This window comes from Stegodyphus dumicola, chromosome 1 (genome assembly GCF_044657685.1).
Source record: "Stegodyphus dumicola isolate Sdum_Otavi_A_Nest chromosome 1, ASM4465768v1".
Lineage (NCBI taxonomy): Eukaryota > Metazoa > Arthropoda > Arachnida > Araneae > Eresidae > Stegodyphus > Stegodyphus dumicola.
In genome coordinates this window covers 206,620,608-206,641,347 of record NC_140768.1, presented here as the reverse complement: position 1 = coordinate 206,641,347, position 20,740 = coordinate 206,620,608, and the positions used below count along the sequence as shown (strand labels likewise).

Below are 20,740 nucleotides of genomic sequence, written 5' to 3'. Positions count from 1 at the left end.
ATGTGTGCTTACTCACCTATTCTATTTATCTATTCTTTCCAATTTAATTTCATTTGTAATTTTGCATAGTTGAATGAAGAGGTCATATACTGAATCCATTAGTTTTAAATCTTTGATTTTTTTGAAATGTACTCATATTCAATACAAGACCTTTTTTTACAACAATATTTTTGCCAAAGCTTGTGAGAATATTTAAAACATCTGGTATGTATTTTTTTGAGGTATAATTCAATTTAATCAGCATTAATCACAATCTCTCGAATTCTTGAAACTGTCGTTGCTGTATACACATAATTTTCCATGCAATGTGAAACCACAAAATACTTGGCTCAGAATACCCAGACATAGCTGAAGAATCATAAACCTAAATTAGGAAAAACTGCTCAGTATAGGTGGATTAAGCTGATGCCCACTCAAGGAATCTCAATGTAAAATAGTATCCATGTATGTCATTCTCTGCATCTTGTGCTTGAACATTTGGATCTTCTTATAATTTAAAACTAGTAACTTTAAAGTTACTACTAAATGTGATTTATTTGTAATTTACTTGTTATTTCAAAATTTTTTAGCACTTGCATGGCATCCTGTACATGAGGGGTTATTTTCTAGTGGAGGATCTGATGGATGTGTCATGTTTTGGGTTGTGGGGTAAGTACAAGAATATAAATTTTTTTCTGTTCAGTATGTATGATAAGCACGTACACAAGTTTCAGAAAGTGAAAAGACATGAAGATTTAACTTGTTGCAGTAATTAAAAGTATTTAGAATCTGGTACAATGATTGTATTGCTTGAGAAATGGACTTTATGTGTTTTGTTATTTCATATTTCTATATAAGAATTAATTAAATTGAAATATTCTGGAAACTAAATCACTGTGTTTGTTTTTAATTATTGATAAGAATAACTTTAGGTACTCTTTGCTTATGCAACCAACCAAAAAGAATCACCGGACAATATGTCATGTTGCTCAATTAGGCAGCCCAGACTTTTTTGGAAATGTATATTTATAGCAACCTATGAATGGTTACATCTGCTTTGTACCGTCATAGAATGTGGCTTTTGATATGATGGTCATCTTTTTGGCTACTGCTTGTTATGATTAATGTGTGCAGTTTTTCCCCCTTGTAACAAAACGTAGCCATTGCAGAGTTTGCTAGTGAAAAAGCAAGTGTTGCATATATGAAAGAAACATCCGTAATGAAACACTGAAAATTACATAAACAGCAATTAATTAACTAAACTGAAAACAGGTAAACATAAAGCATTATGACCACCTACTCAATAAAGCTTTGCTGGACCTTTACCCTGCAAAACAGCTGCAGCTCATCTTGGCATGGATGCCAGTAGTTCTTGGTAGATAACTGGAGACAGGTTGTACAAAATGTCTAAGCAGTGGTCACGTCAAGATATTCTGTATTTGAGCTATGAGCTGCTGTTCTGTGAAATCCTAAATGTGCTGTATCAAGGGAAGATCCCACAAGTTAGATGGCCAGGACATTAATTGGAATTCATCCTTATACTCCTCAAACCATTCCAACACTGTTCGAGCCTTGTGAGATAGGGGTGTTGTTTATTTGAGAAGGCAAGATGCCATGTGAAGATGCAACTGATGTGCAATTAATTTCAGATAGTCCGCAGCTTTTAAAGTCTGTTCTACCACAACTAAGGGTCCCAGAGCAGCCCATGAGAACGTACCCCAAATCATAATGCTGACATCACCAGCCTGTGTATGACCTGCTGTATACGGGAGCAAATATTCGCCTGGGAGATGGCATACCTGACACGATGAATAGTGTTACAGAATGTCCAGGTGCAGTAACATAACTTCTCCATGAAGCAGGTTTAGGGTTATCATAAAATGGCAAGGGGAGGCATGGTTGCCACATTTGGTGAGAAATCGCCCATTTGGCTACAAAATTGGCTATATGTCATAGACGGATGGAGAACCTTCTGGAACAAATTCTTACCGGTTTAGCCCAGAATGTTCTCGAACACAAGTCAAAAGCTATATAAACCCTGCTGGTACACGGAGAGTTAGTTAGTTTGTGCGGAGTGCATTAAGTTGATAGTCAGTCATTGAGTGCCTAGTGCCAACTGCAGCGAAAAAATCTCTTAGTGTGTCGCGGTTAGTGCATTGTCGAGAGAGTGTGTTTAGCTCTGGGGGTGAGTGAACCAAGAAGTCGGGAGCTGTACTCCAGTGTATTGTCGAGTGCATCGTGAATTGTATCATGAAGAGTCTCGAGAATACCTAGGGTTCTGAGAACAACCGAGGAGAGTCAGGAGCTGTACTCTGGTGCTTTGGCGTGAAGCTGTCTTCATCATGATAGCTTGATAGCCGGAAAGCTGTGTCGCTGATTGTTCCAGCGTGTTTATAGTGGTTCTTCGACGACTGTAAAAATATGTTATTGGAGCTGTCTTGAATAATACTGGCCAATAAAGTGTGTTTTGATATTTCATCGAGTTACGTTTTTTATTCCTTTATGTTAAGTACGTACGGGGTTCGTGCAGATTTGGAGTGACTAATGACATCACTACTTGACGAAGTATCAAGACACTTTATTGGCCAGTATTTTTCAAGACAGCTCTAAAATCATGTTTTACAGTCATTGAAGAAGTATTATAAAAACGCCGAAACAATCAGTGACACAGCCTTCAGGTTATCATGCTAGAACGATGAAGACAGCTTCACTGCAAAGCACCAGATTCTGAATTGTTTTTTCTGCATTGCCATTTATTTATTTAATATGTTTATAATATGAAATAATTGTAATAAATTTGGTATTCATATGTAATTGCAATATATTTTGTAAATATTAACATATCTTATGATCTTTTGGATTGTGGTATTAATTAAATTCCAGAAAACTGTCAGGCCACCACCGGCTGAGTAAATAAGTTGCTGAACACTGGTAGTTTAACTTGGTTTGATTCCAAAGCAAACGAGCTGGCTGCATGGGCATTTTCATGGTTTTCCCAATGTGTAATATGGATATGAGCTAGTTTCCCTTAGAAAGTACCCTGTGAAGGCATCCCTCCTCTAAGGCAGATAGTTCTCAAGTGCTTTGTCATAATCAAATAAACCAAACTAGGAAGTATAAAATTGCAAAACAAATTTAGCTGTGAACAGGTTTAAAAAAAAATAGGGAACAAAATAGGAAAGCAAAATTTCATAAAATGTGCAAATTTTCTTTTGTGGCACGTAAAACATATTTTCTAATCTAAATAATTTTCTTTTTCAACCCTAAGTTGAATTTTCAGTTTATAGGATTGTAAATATTGTAGTTCACCAATTTTGATCGTTAAAATGCACTCCTTAATTTTAATACTAGCTGTGGATAAAATAAGTAAATTAATTGACTTTTAAAGAAATTAAGGATAGCCTTGATGAAGAAGTGTACCTCTTAAGGGCGGGAGATAGCATGCTAAAGAAGAATGAGGGCCGCAACCTCATAATAATAATAAAATAAAGCACTAAAATATGCCTTACAAGTATTTAGAATTCATTTTATTGGCAATAAGTCTTCTTAGTTCTTGGTTTGTTATTCATCAGTTATCTATGAGCCAGTAATTTTTTTGGAACAATTGCACCTTAATATGAGAATCTATTTTATATAGAATCTAATTCTCCTGAACCATATTTGTGTTTGTATAATATGCAGTTCTGTGTGAGGTTCGGTGATAGAATGTTTATTGAAAGAGCAAGATATACAAAAGCAAACAGTTAGGAAAGCACTACTATTGGCAAAGCATGGGAAGCTTCGAGACTGTGGTTTTTAAAATGCCATTGATTCTAACATAAATACTCAGTTCAAAAGTATCTACTGGGTAAAAGTGCATTTTAGAATCAAAGAATATTAAAGAAATAATAATGTAATGGTAATATTTTTTTTCAGAGGTGTTTATTCTGGGTAAAAGTAGGTTTTAGAATCAAAGAAATAATGGTAGTAGTATATTTAAATATAGTGAATGGCTTTCATGTTTTGCAGTTAGAGTTTTAAAATGTATTCTCATGCCAAATTTAATATTAAGAATCTTGTTTTGTTTTGTATCTTCATTTATGCAGTTTCCAGTAATTTTATTAAAAACCCTAAGAATATAAATTGAAAAAAAAAAAAAAATGTTTTAGATTTATATTTTTAATTTTTAAAATTGCTGTCATCTACATTTTCAGTGCTGATAAAGAAGTTGGCTGTATGGAACAAGCTCATGATTCATGTGTTTGGTCGCTTGCATGGCATCCTCTTGGACATATTTTGTGTTCTGGTTCAAATGATCATTCTAGGTTTGTAACTGTTGCTTTACAATTAAAAAATAGGGGCTTTATAGGGGGGGAAGGTTTTTTTCTTCCTTTACAGTTTATAAATCTGATTTTTTTTTCTTTTAATATTACATATTTGTTCTTGGCTATGCAATGCAAGTGTTAATTTTCATTTCATAATGGTAAACATCCTATGATAAATATGGATCCTGTATAGTAAAGTATAGTTTTGTTGTAGGGAATTTTTTTTAAATCACTAAAATATAATTTTAACAATGTTAAAAATTGTTTTATTTGTATATCCCATTAAGTGTTATAAAAGAACTCTTTGGGCCTGAGTCACAACATGTGCATTAAACAGAGATCCTTTCTTAGTGAACAGTCACTAAATTTAACAAGACCAGTACACATAAGGACTAATATTTAAATTGGTGTTCTCATAGTAGCTGAAAGATCTATCTTTATAATAAGCACCCTTAATTTCAGAACTCCAGAAGTTATCTGAAATTTACCAATCAAACAGCACTACTAAAAGATGCAAAAGAGCAGCAGTTAAAGGGGGGGGGAAGGAAAACATGTCATGGTATGGAGCTTTGTGAAATATCAAGGAGGTGAAACTATTCTGAATTAAGGAGATGAAAACTTGAGTTCTGTTTTCATAATGCATGAAAATAATTATAGTATGATTATAACATTTCTATAATTAAAAGCATAAAACAAACCAAATGAAATTTTTTCTCCAAACTTAAATTGTATAAATAAATTATCTATGGTAGAACTGATATGAATTCAAAGTAATTTAATAAACAAAACTAGTAAATCTAATTATTTATAATAAAATTTATGTAAACACAATTTCACCTCCCCTCTCAAACAAACAAACGCACACACACACACACACACACAAAAATGCTGTATTTTGAATTGTATTTCTGCATTGATTAAGAAAGACCAAACAGGGAAAGAAAGTCATAAATTGTTGAAGGATGAAATATTTTAATTATAAAATAAGTGTAACTTAATTTTAAAAAAATGATAAATTTATCAAAAAATAAGTTTAACTTAAAAAACTGGAAGCATAATTTCACGTAAATAAAATACGTTTTGAGTATAATATAATAAATGCTTAAACCATTGAAGTTTGAATAAAAGACAGCATAAAGCGAGCATTAAAAGTCTGAGTGTGAAAAGAAAATAATAAACGTATGGGGAAAAATGTTTCAATTAAAAAAGTTAATGTAACTAAAAAAATTGTGCACAATCTCACACAGATAAAATACATTTTGAATGCAATAAATATACAAAGATTGATGATTTGAATATAACAACAAAAAATCTGATGTGGACACTACATTACTTAACACATTCTTTTACTGTATTTCATTTAAACTTATTTCCTTGAATTATTCTAACATAATAAACTGATCCCTCAAAGCAGGTTGAAAATGACATCAAAAACAGCAAATTTTGAAATTAAATACCCTGGTCAGTTTTTGTTTTGGAGTCAAACTTCTTGTATTTTTTCCCCTAAACAGTATAAAACTTTCCCAAATATAGGCTAGGAGAGACCACATTAAAAGTTATAGTTCATTATTTGTCCAATTTTTTTTTAAGTATTACACACTGCCAATTTTCATCATTTAAATATATCTGTGTGTTTGCTGCATTCCTTGAATTATTCTAGTTTCATTAATCAGTTCCTCAAGGCAAATTGAAAATGACATAAAAATTGCAAATTTTGAAATATCGCACTTAATTTCATTATTTAAAATGCTTCTGTAATTGGAAGTATATGACTGTGGCCAAGGATTATGAAAATAAAGGCCGGGTAAGGGGGTATGTGTATATGTATATGTTTGGTACTGCTAATTGTAATAAAAAAGTGAAGTGCACAACTAGATGTTATAGCAGTCCCAAATACAAAATTCCATCATTCTATGACTAATAAGTTTTTGAGTTATGCAAAGTACATACATATGTATATACGTACACGAAAAAAATCCCCTTTGAATCCATTTTACTATCTCTTTTGAAAAAAAGACTCTTTATTCTGACCGTACATACAAATATCATGCAAAAAATTCATCTGAATGGTTTCAGGAACAGTCAAAATGGATATTTCTTTTGAAATATTAAACCGAAAATTTTCTGCGATTATAATACTTCCTTTTTGCTTTATACAAGGAAGTAAAAATGTATACTGGTTATACTGGTTACAGTCTAATAACCTTTTATTCCTCAAGCTTGCAAGCAAAGTGACTAAGCATGACTGTACACGAGAAGTTAAGCACAGTAAGAAATAAGGACTGGATGGGTACTGGGAAAAATTCTTGTGATGAAATGAAATGTAGGATGATTCAGAATTTTATGGAATATTAAATACAACTTGACAAAGCAATAAAAAAAGATGTGCTTTGCTACATGTGTAAAATTAAATTTATTGATGAATGTAGCTTTTCTGTATTTTAGTGATTGTATGATAATAAAATCAAAATTTTATAATAAAGTGCAAAATATTCAGTCTTTAATAATTAAGTATAATTTAATTACCAAGTATTTAAAATAATTAAAATTGTGAATGTAACATTTAGAATTCTAACTATAACAAATATATATGTGAACTGTTGCCCTTAACTATCATTTGAAGTGGTAAATTGAGTTTTATTTTTCTGAACCAAAATATATGCAAAAGTTTATGTATAAAGTTAAAATATAGTAAAAGTTTTTTAAAAAGTTATTGTCAAATCAATTTCAAAAAGCTATTAAATTATAAAAAATATGATACTTGCATGTTATCATGTTAACCATGAAAGTTGGCTGTCATTGAACCACAAAAATTGTCAGATATTCTGTCAAAGTTGCAGCAATCATAGTTGATCCTCTTACAGTAAAACATTACTCAACTCTCTCAGCACAATCCACCAAATAGCCAATAATGTGGATGTAATCGACTGGCTTTGTTTTTGCACTTTGTAAAAATGCTTTCGCTGATTTGTGCTATTTTATTAGGCCCTTCAATTTTACTGGAAGTTCTGTTTAGAATGCTGTAAGTACAAACTTTCCTCAGGTGATTATTCCAATCTGTTACTGTTTTGTAGGCAGTATACAGTTGTCTTCTCCCACATCTAATCAGATTCTCTCAAACAACTGTAAATGACCCAGAGTGCAGTCACAAGTGTTTCTACATTTCTTGAAGTCATTTTTTTTTTCACATGAAAGCAAAAAAGTACAGCAATAACAGTTCATTTATATCTTTGTTCATAAAAAGTGGCTTATTGAGAATCAATTGATGTTACATCAAACGAAAGTGCAGATGATATTTGTTGTTATGGCATGGTTATCCATAATTGAGCTAAATCATGCTTCTTGGAGACAGTTTCATAATCAGTAGTATAATCCATAAATAAAAAAAATGTATTTATCTATTTGAAAAGCTAGTAAATTGGGAGTATGTCTCAAGCTTTGGAAAATTACCTGCCCACAGAATTATATAAAGCTTTTCATTAATAATCATTAAGACTTTACATTAATAATCAAAATGCTACTTAGCCTCATTTGAAATGTTATTACATTGGCCATTTTATCTGTAAAGGTAGCCATTATTATGCTTAAAATATGTATTTTTAACAGTTAATTACTATTTTGAAAAGAACTGAGATGATGAGAATATTGAAATAGTATTTAACTTTGTCAGGATACATGGTTAAATACTATTTCAATACTCTTAAATCTTACTCAGTTTAAGTTAAATCTTATTCAGTGTTATATCATTAATAGTACCTTTTTAGTTTATTCATATTTATTGGATTGTGTATTATTTGAGTATTTTTAGAAATTGGAGTAAGTCACATAACACGTAGTATACCTAGTCACGTATACTAGGATTAAACCCATTTTGTGTTATATGAGAATATAACGTTATATGAGAATATAACGTTATAACAGTTTACAAGAAAAGAAGTGATCTGAAGCAGTTATAAGTAGACTTCTTTTTAAGACTAACTTACAAATGCTTTAAAAGTTAGTCTTAAAATATTGTATAGATTTTCCCAGGAAATTCAAATTTCAAATAAGATTATAACTTTTCTCTGAATATGGATAAATATTTAGGTTTTTATATTCATCCCTACATTATATATAAAACTTAAGCAAGTAGAAAAGTTTTCATGCATCTAAAATAATTTTAAATTAGTAAGTAATTAATGCAGTGTAGAGGGTCAAAAATACACATTTTCCAAACAAGTATCTCTCAGCATCTGCAGCACCTGTGTATTTATTTGGACAGCCTTTGAAATTGTGTATGAAAATCACATGTCTGCAGGGTTGCCATGCTACCTGGAAAACCGGGAGAACTGGAAAAAGTCAGGAAATTTATAAATTGACCAAAAAAGTCAGGGAATTTAAGTATTTTTGTCAAAATCTGGAAAAGTCAGGGAATTTCATACAACGATTCCGCCAAAGAAAAGTGATTTTTGCGCCGACGTCGGAAGAGATAACTTTTTTGGCGAACTGTGTATCACGTGAGTGTCATTCGGGCAGCTGGCATAGAGCCAATTTTCGCAGCTCCAATTTGATTGTCTTTTAGAAAGGCAAAGCAAGTTTCCCGCAACTTTTGGTTTCCAGTATTCTCGAGAATCGCATGTGCAGTGCATGAACTAAAGAAAGTACCTGTTCTCATATAACACAAAATGGGTTTAATCCTAGTATATGGTACCATGGAGGTTAGAATCAAAGAATATGTATTGTAAAGAAGGAAAACCTCTCTGCAACAGACGTGGCTCCATTTCATCATAGAGGAAAACAGCTGTGCATGCATGATATATCTGTTGCTAAAGCTCAAAACCAGTGTCGAAGCTCGAAGGTCACGTTATCAAGAGTTCATAAAATAAATCCATGCACGTCGAGATGCTTTTGTCTCAAACTGCGAGCAACGTGAACACCACGTCGATAAGCATTTATCGCAAAAATGAAAATAACGGGGCGCACACGTCGCCTAACAACGAGATTGTTTATTTCTCGAGTTACAGCTCTGGATTGCATTCACAGATGCTGAACGGCGTAAATGAGACACTTTACCGCTTGTTATATTATAGCGCACAGCACCGCAACCGTGAAGTTTAGTCTTAGCGCAAGTGGTTAAACTCTAAAGAAAAAGAAAATATTTTTTAGCGCAAGTAAATTAATTCATGGATTACTTCTTTTCGGGGGGAAAAAAAAAGTACGAAAATCCGTTTTTAAAACTGTTGCGAATCGCAATAATTTAAAACCGGATTTTCGTAGTTTTCTTTTTTGTCAAAGAACGTTTCTTCTTAACACGTGTTTCTCAATTTCCTGTACACATCGCGGAGAGGGAAATTCTGGCCGCCAGGTTCCGTCGCCAAATCCTTTGGCAAATTTTCCCTCCGCATTCTAGCGGCGTAATAGCATTTTACTTGTATGGAACCTTTTCTTCTTTACATAGACGTTCTTTGGTTAGAATAATCTCCATGTATGGTACAATGGGATTTGGCGACATGATGATGCGCAGTAAACGCATCATTTTGGTCTTGCCGGCAATTTTCAAAATCGTGCCAAGGCCTTATCGTATACTAGAATTTTACCACAAAATCTTTTTAAACCTTTTTCTTTTTTTCTCTTTTTAATAAATACCTTGCCATTTTACAATAAAATAAAAAAATAGTAATCTGTCATCTAGGCTAACCATGTAATATAACTACATTCGCTAAAATATCATTGATAATTCTAATTCATTTTTCAAGTAATTATCTTTATTTTTATGTCATTCATATAATTTAATGATGCTTCTTCTCTCTAAATTTGTTTATTATTAGTAAATAATATTTCCAAATTTCAGGAAATTTTCTCTGGCATAATCCTGAAATTAATTCTAGCAGTATGATGACATACCATCACGAAATTTAATGCACATATTTTTCCTTATGTATGCTGCGAAATAAATATAAAATACCTCAATTTATTAAAATAGATTTCTTTCTTTCGTTTAGCTGCAGAATGTCTGCAAAAAAAGCCTTATTTTATTCCAGATTGGGAAGATTCTAATCTCAATCTTCAGTGGAGAAAACAACAACTATTATATAATTATATTTGTGTTTTCAAATGTTAAGGTGCCTTTTAAGAACATACCTCACACAAATTAAATTTACCTAAAATCTAACCTAACTATTTAGCATTGCGTTGTGATTTATAAGGACCGGATCAGCCTTGTGTTGAACTGGTGATGATCATGAGTAATAATTAAATAAAACATACATTTGTTATCCAATGTATATATCTTAAATTTTATTAAGTTTCTTAAGTGGAAAAGTAAACAAAATTATGAAACAAAGTATATCAAGAATAATTAAGAATAAATGTCCTCTGGGATTTATTGAATAATTAAGTGAATTTGCTACAGAATACAAGTAATACCATAATTAATTTACCTCTTAGCACAGCCAACGTACATTACATGGATAGACTGGAATTTTCTTGAAACACACCTGGAAAAGTCAGGGAATTTCATTCTCCTGTTTGTGTGGCAACCCTGTATCTGAGAAGCATGGTGATTACTGAATCAACATTTTGCTTACTAAATAATATACAAGTGCACCATGAATTGTTGAGTTTTTGCGATTATTTTAATAATCTTAATTTATGCAACATTTATTTTGGATCGTACTTTCTGATTTCTTTATAAATGATTGAATATTTTTTTCACTTGGTATAAATGATTTATTATTGTAAGCTATAGATTTTTTTACTTCATTTGTTAGCATTCACTAAATGTGCTTTGCCATACTCTTATTTCTGGAAAGTATGACAAGCAAAGAAACCTAATTTATCATCTCTTTGCATTTGTTTGTATTTTAAATTTTTTATTGTTAGTAATTTTTCAACTTTTAAATTAGGTCAAGCTAGCTTGATTGTTTGGCATATTTGCCAAAGTGCTAAATTTTGTATGAACCCTCTAAATGCAAATATTCTTTTGCTATAAAAATTATTAAAACTTTTACCATGCATAAAATATAATAATTTTTATATCAATTATTTATGTAACTTTATATTAATTATAGATATATAATTATTAGATTTTTATATTATTTAAAAAGCAATAACATTTGTTTTCCCTCTTTTATGTACTTAAAGAGTATGCTTTCCTTTCCCGCTTCATTAATTTTACTTAGTTTACAATTTTTCTTTATTTTTTCATATTTTGCATTTTCATAAGCATTATTAATCAGTTACTTTATGTATGCTGCTAAGCCTTAAGCCTTCTGAAGGCTTGCAGAAAAGGAGAGAGAAAATACCTTATATGCTCTCCCTTTTAAAGGGTAACTGGAGATTCCGTGACCCAGTTGCCAAATCTTGTATCACCTTTTAGTTTGGGCACCACTGTAGATTCGCCAGGATTTCTTGGAAGCAGGAGTACATGAAAAATAAGCAATGCCCTCGCCGGGACTCAAACCTTGACCTCTCGAATATGCGCCAGATGTGCTACCATTACTCAACAAAGGCATGCTGAAAAAAAGGAGAAAATGCCTTATAAATCTAAAGCAATTTTTATTACAGAGTATTTTAAAATTGTACAGTACAAAGTCTGTAATCTGGAATGATCTATAATCTGGACCTCAAAGCCACAAACTTTTTTTTTTGTATGCTTTATGCGTGCGCTTTTAATGCTATGCATGCACATTTGTTTATGCATGTGCATTTAGCACAAAAAACAAAGCAACTTGAACAACTTACATTGAAAGAAATGTTTAATAAAGTAAACAAATAAATATTAAGCTTTTTTTTTTCATAAATTTTGATACCCTTTAGATGATAATTGCTCTTTATTTCATAAATTATGGTTTAATATTTTTAATTGTATTATTTCTGCATGCCATCTTACCAGATTTAAATTGATGATCTATAATCCAGAAAAACCCTTAATATGGAATTGCCGAAGACCCACCGAGTCCAAATTATGGACTTTGTACTGTATATTGCTTTCTGAAATTATATTTTATTTTTAAAAAAATTTATGCTTTGATATGCTGTATTTCATTTTAATATTTTTTATGAAAGGCAGTTTTCTCAGTATTAAATATATTATGTTTTTGAACATATATTCAAAAGTTTGTTTGGGGCCATTTGTTAAGTGTGTAATTCAAAGAAACTAATTTTTTCCCTCATTTCTCTTCTGTAGATTAAGCATCAAACCTCAGTTTACGAATTTGTTCATTCCTGATGATTGTTCATCATCTGAAATTTTCATAAACTGAAACAATTTTTCTCGTAGGAATTAATGTAAAATAGATTAATTCATTTTTAGGGTAATCACTTATTTAAAACTTACAATAGTACTTACTCTAAGCCCAAAGTCATGACACAAAATTAATGGAAATCATTAAATCTAAGAAAAGGAAAAGTAAATACAATATTAAGCAGGCAAAAAAGACAAAAAATTAAACTTAATATTCCTGTACCCATACAAAAAAAAAAAAAAAAAAAAAAAGTGAATGGCATAAAGGGAAAATGATGAGGAAGAGATGTTATTTTTCTGAGGTGAAGGTGCCTTTCATAAATTCATCATCTCAAAATGCCCTAGGGCATTTTCTTTCATCTTTTATTTTTCTCTTAGCATTTGTCAGTGCTGCATGAGACCTTACTAAGTTTTCATTTAACTCAAAATTTGTTTCAGTGTGATTTGTTTTTTTCTACGTTTCAAAATGTTTGTAAAGTGTGACATGGCATTTTCATTGAAAATGCTTTCTGTAGCTTCCTAGTGCTTCATCAAAGTGGTTTTGTTAAATGAAACTTCATGCTTTCAACCAAGTTATAAAATTTTAAAGATCAAAGAACTATGTTTAACTTCTCTTTGTTCATCTTCATCTAAAAGCACTTTTCCCACAGTTTTTTTTTTTGTTTTTTTTGTTTTTGTTTTTGTTCTTGTTTCTATAGATGTCGCAGTTCTTTTCTTGCTGAGCTCTTTTTTATGGTTCTCTAGTAAGTTCTTCATGACTTTATTATAAACTTCCAAACTCGTTTTTCTTGGCTATATATACAATATCATAGATGTTTAAAAGGTCCAATATGAAAGCTCTTAAAAACTCTGCCTGCAACACAATATTACCTTTTCGCTGACAGGCCTGCAAGTTACTGCATTTTCAAAGTTAAACAGTAAAAAGTAATTAAAATGATGTTTACAGAATAATATGAATGTTAATTCTCTGCCAAAGTTTATATCAAAACACCTATAGAAAATGGTTGTTTTTGACTTAAGTCTTCATATAAATAGTGACATTGCTTCCACTTTTTGGTGAGATAATTTATTCATAAACTGATTTATTTGTAATGTAATGTGTTTATGAGCCAAGATTTTACTGTGTAATTTTAACTTTTCAATATATATTTATATATATGTGCATATTTTAATTTATGGCTTGAATTTTCATTTTAGTAAATTTTGGACAAGAAATCGTCCAGGTGATAGAATGCGTGATAAATATAACTTAAACACATTACCAAAGGGACAAGAGGATGCTGCTGATTATGGTATTGCAAAGTTATTATTCATTGATTTGAATTACATTAAGAAAGAATTTTTGAACTTAAACTATAATTGAAATAGTAATAATTGCATCTTGTATATGTATAACTAGAGAAAGAGGAATTTTTGTGTCTTGTGCAAGTTTGAATTCTTGTGTGTTATATATTGCATGTATATATGTTAATGTAAGTGCAATGTGTTCAGTTTTTATTGAGAGGGCTTATTGAGGCTTGCTTTGTTTTTAATACATGACTCAATTGCTTTGTTTTTAATACGTGTATTTCAATTTTATATGTATGTAAGAAAGTCCAAAGGTTTAGAAACTGAGTTCTGAGGTAATTTAGTTATAATCATCTGGAACATATTCACCTTCAAAATAAGATATTTTCACAAGAATATGCTTTTTTATAGATTTGCCGATATCTTTGTAACATTTCTGAAAGACAGTCTTTAAACTGTTCTGCTTGACCAGATTTTTTTTTTTTTTTTTTTTTTACTTCCGAGCGCTGAAAGCCAAAGATTTTGCATGTTAGGTCAAGAAATAAGATCAAAGTTATATGATTTGATTTGTTGTTATGTGAATATATTGGTGCATTTATACTTAACTCTTAATTTTTTATCAGAAGTGTTAATGGCCTAATCTGTCCTTTGTAACCTTTTGTATTTAGTTTTCCATATTTCTTGAAATATAAATTTTAATTGATAGTAGCTTTCAAATAATAACAAGTGGGAAATGTTGCTTTTATATATTTTCACTAAATAATTGATTATTTCACAAAATACATAGAGAATTCCAAGACAGATTCTAAGAATAATGTATTTTAACTGTACCAGTTAGCAGATTAAGTTCCAGTATATAATCTCTTTTGGCACAAATCTTGATCATTTTGGAGGTCTCTTAAATGCCTTGAATAACTTTTGTTCAGGAACTTTGTTTGGATTAATTATATTTGCCTTTTCAGCATTTTGAATTGACCATATTATGTTTTCTCTATTTTAATTTTGGGGCTGGTAAACAAAATGATGTCTGTTTAGTTGGAGATTGAGTGATCATTACTTCTTTATGGTTAACTGTAATGTAGTAGCAGCGAACTTAATTTAGCATGTTCTGGTATTGGATGGAGATAGCATCAATCTCTATTTTGATGACATATTGAATTTTGTTTAGATAATTTATTACTTCTGCAATAAACATGCTATTGAATGAATATCCTCCAGTTTCAAATTCATAATAGGTATTCCCATAAGAATTTAAATGAATCAGTGAATATGATTTTAAGTTTTAAAGCTTTGGTTTTTCCTAGCGTACTGTACAAAAGGTTCCTAGGCTGGATTAATAAAAACTAGATGAAACTTAAGATGAAGGGTTTAATACTTCAGGTATTCTACGTAGTCTCCCCCCCCCACACACACACATACACACTTGAGTACAGTACACAGAAAGGTCATACAATGACATGAAACTGGCAGGAAACTCGTTTGGGATATTATTCAATTTGTGTGTCACTGTAACTTAATATTGGTTATGCCATGATAGCACTGACCCTTCATGTGGAGTTTGATTTTCAGGAATTAAAAAAAGCCACTCGGTGCCAAATCGAGTGAAATATGTAGGGTATTAAGAACTGGCACTTTTTTTTTGCCTAGAAACTGCACCATAACTCCAGCTTTCTAAGGTGTGCTTTATCATGCAGCAAGTAGAAACTGCTTTCTTTCCATCTTTCTGGGTGAATCCATGGAAATACTTTTGTTCAGTCGAACCATGACACCCAGGAATTGCATTCCCAGTTTTTTTCTAGTTATGAATCCCAGTTATGCTTATTTGCCAGGAACGAAATCTCTCTCGGAACTTTCAGACAAATAGTGTAAATTTCTTTTGATTTTTGTAACATGAATGACTTTTATTCAAAACATAAAAATTTTATTTCTAATTATTAACGTGTTGAGAACTTTGAGGCCACTTTTTATCATTTTCATTAGATTCATATTTAACTCCAGCAGTATTTATGGTTGCTTTTTGAGATATCATGGTATTAATTTTTTTTTTTTTTTTTTTTTTTTTTAAACACAGAAAAGTATGGGAGGCTTACTTTTTTCTACTCAAAAACATCAGGGATGTGTTAACTAATGATAAATATACAAATAGATTGAACATGCATATTGGATATTGCTTCTGAAAGAATATCTGCTCCTTTTATTAACCTTCAGTGATGTCATCTGCCATAAGGAATGTGCATTGTGCTTAGAGACAACATATAATTTATCAGCCTATGCTTGTTTAATAATTTTCTATATTTCTCATGGTGGCTTTGAACCTTTAAATCCGAATTTAATTTGGTTGTATTTTAAAAGTGTTACAATGTCCGAACATGACATAAGCAGATTGTTCAAAAGCTGAAGCAGGATTGAATGTGAAATTAATGGTTGCTTTTTGAGATATCATGGTATCAATGTTTGTTTGTTTCTTTGAGAAACTATATGGAACCAATCAAAAACAATTGATAAAATTTTGGGGATATGCTGTATATATTGACACTTTATATCTATTAAATGTATTAAAACTGTATTTTTATTTCGTAGTTGGTGTAATGTGATTTTTCAAATTGCATCATCTTGTGTTATTTTGTGAAAACTGAAAATTGCTCTTCTTTTTGATTGTGTTATTTTATTAAACACTGTTGAAGATTTCCAACTTCATAATTAATAATGACTGCTGTATAATAGCATTTTTATATTTATCTTATTAGGTGAACATATTTATGTAGTAATGATTATTTATCTTTAGTTAATAATATCCATTTCTTTCAGATGATTCTGGGACAATATCATCTATTCCTGGAATGGGTTTAGAATATGGTTTGCCAGAGCATCTCAAACCACAAGGTATTAGATAAATCTTCTGTTCAATACATATCAATTAATCAGTGATATAAATGATAATAAAAAACAACAAACTGCTGTGATTGCTGTCATCTTCAGAACTATAGTACTTTCATAAATTTTGCCATTTTTTTAAATATAATGTTTTAAAGGCGATGTTTTGTAATACCATTTTCTAAAATGTAAATGGAAAAAATTTGGAAATTCCATGTTGGGTACTATTTTAAATATTCACCCTCTTAGAAATATGTAATTTCATTTTATTGATAACAATAGAACTTAAAGTGAATGAGGAAGAATAAATATTGCAACAGTATAGGTCTGTATTATAAAAATATGGCAGTTTATATGTGGTGTTTAGTAACATGTGTAACAAGTTTTTCATACATATGTTATTAAACACCACGTATAAACTGCCTTAGAATAACCAAAGAATCAATAAGTCAGAGTGGTTCTATTTTTGTATATAATGAAGCTGTTTTTGAATTTATTTCTTGAAAACTAAAGGCTAAGCAGAAAAGTCCCCCCCCCCCAAGGAATAGTTATGTAAAAGGAAATTACCGTAATTTCGCACGTATAGTCCGCACCATCGTATAGTCCGCAGACACGATTTTATATAAAAAAAATTTCAAAAATCGTCAGATAGTCCGCGGACTATACGTCCGAAATTACGTTTTTTTAATACGGCAATATTCCCATGCTTTTTAAACACGTCCTTTTGTTTGCGCCAATTTCTCACTGCTTTCTCGTCCACTTCAAAATAACAGGGTAAAATCCTAGTATACGATGCAGCCTAGGCGCGACTTTGAAAATTATCGCCAACACCAAAAATGATCCAAAGAAGGTCTATATATATAGTATACACACATAGTATATGTATATACACACATAATATATATACTATATACTATGTTTAACTATATATTTTCTTTGAATGACCCGTTAACTACTCATCGTATATCTCCCGTTTTCACTGCTCATCATAAAGTCGCGAAAAGTAGCCAAATCCCGTGTGTACCGAATACTAGGATTAAACCAATAACGGCCCGCTTCTCTATTTCCATCTTTGTCAACTACCTTGAGTTTAACTCAGCAGTAAAACTCCGGCGATGTTTCATCAACGTTATCGAAGATGAAAGACAAAATACGAAAATAAAATACTGTGCAACGTGCTATACTCGTGATAAGTGGTAATGAAATGTGACCTTCGACCCCACTCACTCGGTGTTGCCAAACCACGCTATAAGTAAACAAATCACGCTTTTTTTTTTTTTTTTTTCGTACTCCAGGTACTTGCTACTATGGCTCCTAAAAACCGAGTTGACGCATCAATTACTTTTCCCCCTCTCGGCAGTTGCGCTAAAGCAGTGCGAAGGATACTGGGATACAACACTCTGGTTGCACTAAGTGAGTGCTCATACAAGACTTTCTTTGGCTCATATCTTGGCATCGCTTGATGCGCCAGCCTGGATTTTAGGAGCTCTACTTGCTACTACTTATTCGTTCTGCACTATGCTCTATGGTTAACTATCGATACGATACATATGAATGTTTTCTTGGAATCTCGCGCTTTTTTTATATTTGATCATCGGCAGTTCACGACAGCGTGTTTTTTAAATTTCAACGATTTTAACCGTGAACAACCAGCGTATTATCCGCACTGGTGGATAGTCCGCAGCTTCAAAAATTTGCATTTTAAACACAGATAGTCCGCGGACTATATGCGCGAAATTACGGTAAATACTTTCAGGCTTCAGTATGAAAGTTTTTTGGTATGTACTCAAACTATAAGTAGGTTATGTATGTAATTCTTAGAGATATTTTGCAATTAAATTAAGGAAATGATTTTACAGTTTTAAATTTGGATATATGTTAGCTACTTAAGGATATTACTTTGCTCTAATGTGCACAGAACAAAAATATTAATTTTTTATGTTAATTAATTATTGCTATTAAATTGGGCATATTTTGTTAATAAGTTTATAGTTATGGTTGATAATTTTGATTTTTATAATTATCAGAAAATAATTTTGAGGATGAAGTTACCGTGATACCTGGCCTTGATTTCACATCAGAAGAATCTGCTACAGAAAAAAGCACACAGCAAAAGAAAATTCCTTTCTCCAAGCCCATACCTAAACAGTTTCAGCAGCAATGGATGGAAAGCAAACAGCCATTATTACTTGCTCCACCCCAGGAAGAACGCAGTAATGGTTGAAAATATATTTATTTTTATTAAAAATTATAATGATTTTAGTTCTGTTTAATTCATTATGCTTGTTTTAGTGTGAATTTTAAACTTGGACAAAATGCAGCCTTATCTAATATTATCAATCTGTTAATATTAAAGAAAAGTGTCATATATTTTGCTGCAATCTGTAATATATTTTTCTTCCTTTAATTATTAAGCAAAACTTAAAACATATCTTTGAAATCAATACCAATATAAGGTTGCATCTCATTTCTTAGATGAATTATTTACATGTATTTGAGATTGCTAAGATGGTAAACATGTAACATTGTTTTATAGTTATGATTATATGGCCTCTATCTTGTGATCCTTTTTAAGTTTTTTCATTTGATATATTTAAGTGTCTGTTGTACATAATTACTCACCTACATAATGGCATTGTTTTATGGATTTGCCTCTGTTTCTATATAATGCTTCATGGAAATTTTTGATTTTGTTTATTTAAAGTTACTTAATTTATTACATTAAAAGCATTTAGAAAAGGATAATTATTTAATTTCTTTTTGTGTAAATTTTTTTTTTTATGTCAGAATGTATTTCTTTGAATGTTTTGAAAATATGTATTTTCGAAAATAAATTAGTTGAGTAATAGAATTATTTGAGTGTAATATTTCTTTTTTTTTTTTTAAATATGATATTTGGTCAAATGTTTAATTAAAAATAGTTTTTAGTGTTAAATGTAGTGTTTGTTAAAGTTAAATAATTCAGAAACTTATTCTGGCATATTCTTTCTGAAATGATTAAAAATCCATGATCATGATTTAATCAATGTGTGTTTTTTGACTTTCATACTAATTATTTTATTTAATGTTACACAAAATTTTTTTATTGTATTCATCATGTAATTGTTCTTTTCGATGTCAAATGTAACAGCTGTATCAAATGATTCTTATGTATTTGTGGTTTATATTTCGTAATGTAATATTTTAGGTGAAGTGTCTGTACCAGTTAATTCAGAAACAAAGCCACAGCCTTTGTTGATGCCTCCAGAACAACATTTCCAACCAAATACTAGAAGTGGAAATCAATATCAAGAACAACAGTCGCAAAGACCTCCACAACGTTCTGCACTTCTAGGCGAGAGACCAAAAGGTTTGTGAACATGTGCTTGTTGAATATATTATTAATTTATGCATGTGTAGATTAGAAGGTGCTTGCATTATTTTTTATTTATTTAATCCTAATATGCATTAATCAAATTTCTCATTATTATATCCGTTCAGAATTTTACAAAAATTCTCTGTATTCTAGAGAAAAGAATGCCATCAGCTTCATTTGACTATTAATATTTTTATCTCCTAACTAAGTAGAAAATGTCATTATCGATTCTCTCCATAGCATTGCTCAGCAAAAGTGTTAACTTTTAGCTTAAAACTAGCAGAATATGCAGTCCTTTTTTGTTTGGATATCTTTCACTAAATATTAGAAATGAAGAATTCTAAGAGTAGGAGAAAAAAGTTTTGTGATTTGTATAGAAAGTTCTGCAGCTGGAAACCAGGGTAAAATTTCCCACCCTATTACTAAACTGTCAGATGATGTACATGCTTTCAAGTTTAAAAAACTGTGAAAACGAAACTTTTGGCTATAAAAGTGCTCTTTTATTCTACAATGCTCTTATTCTTATTTTTATTTATTTATTTTACAAATGAGAAGGTGAATTGCCACTCAGCTTCAGTTCATCTAAATAGGTGTATGAAAATTAGACAACGAGTAATTCACACTTTTAAAAATATTTGTAAGTCTATTCATATGGTGGTTCTAAATTTGGCTTATATGCAAGTGAAAACAGAAGAGAAACATGCCAAGTGAAATGTA

At 30.9% G+C, this 20,740-nt stretch overlaps 1 protein-coding gene across 2 annotated transcripts in view; it reads left to right on the top strand.

Moving 5' to 3' along the window:
- Positions 1 to 20,740, top strand: part of Wdr33 (WD repeat domain 33) — a 98,769-nt gene that overhangs the window by 64,015 nt on the left and 14,014 nt on the right. The window contains exons 11-16 of one of the 2 annotated variants that reach the window (XM_085824935.1): positions 570 to 648; positions 4,173 to 4,283; positions 13,705 to 13,799; positions 16,603 to 16,677; positions 18,696 to 18,881; positions 19,856 to 20,017. In XM_085824935.1, coding sequence (XP_085681061.1) covers positions 570 to 648; positions 4,173 to 4,283; positions 13,705 to 13,799; positions 16,603 to 16,677; positions 18,696 to 18,881; positions 19,856 to 20,017 — 708 coding nt within the window. Of the gene's footprint in view, positions 1 to 569; positions 649 to 4,172; positions 4,284 to 13,704; positions 13,800 to 16,602; positions 16,678 to 18,695; positions 18,888 to 19,855; positions 20,018 to 20,740 lie in introns of both variants that reach the window. The other variant, XM_085824929.1, reaches the window with a different exon arrangement.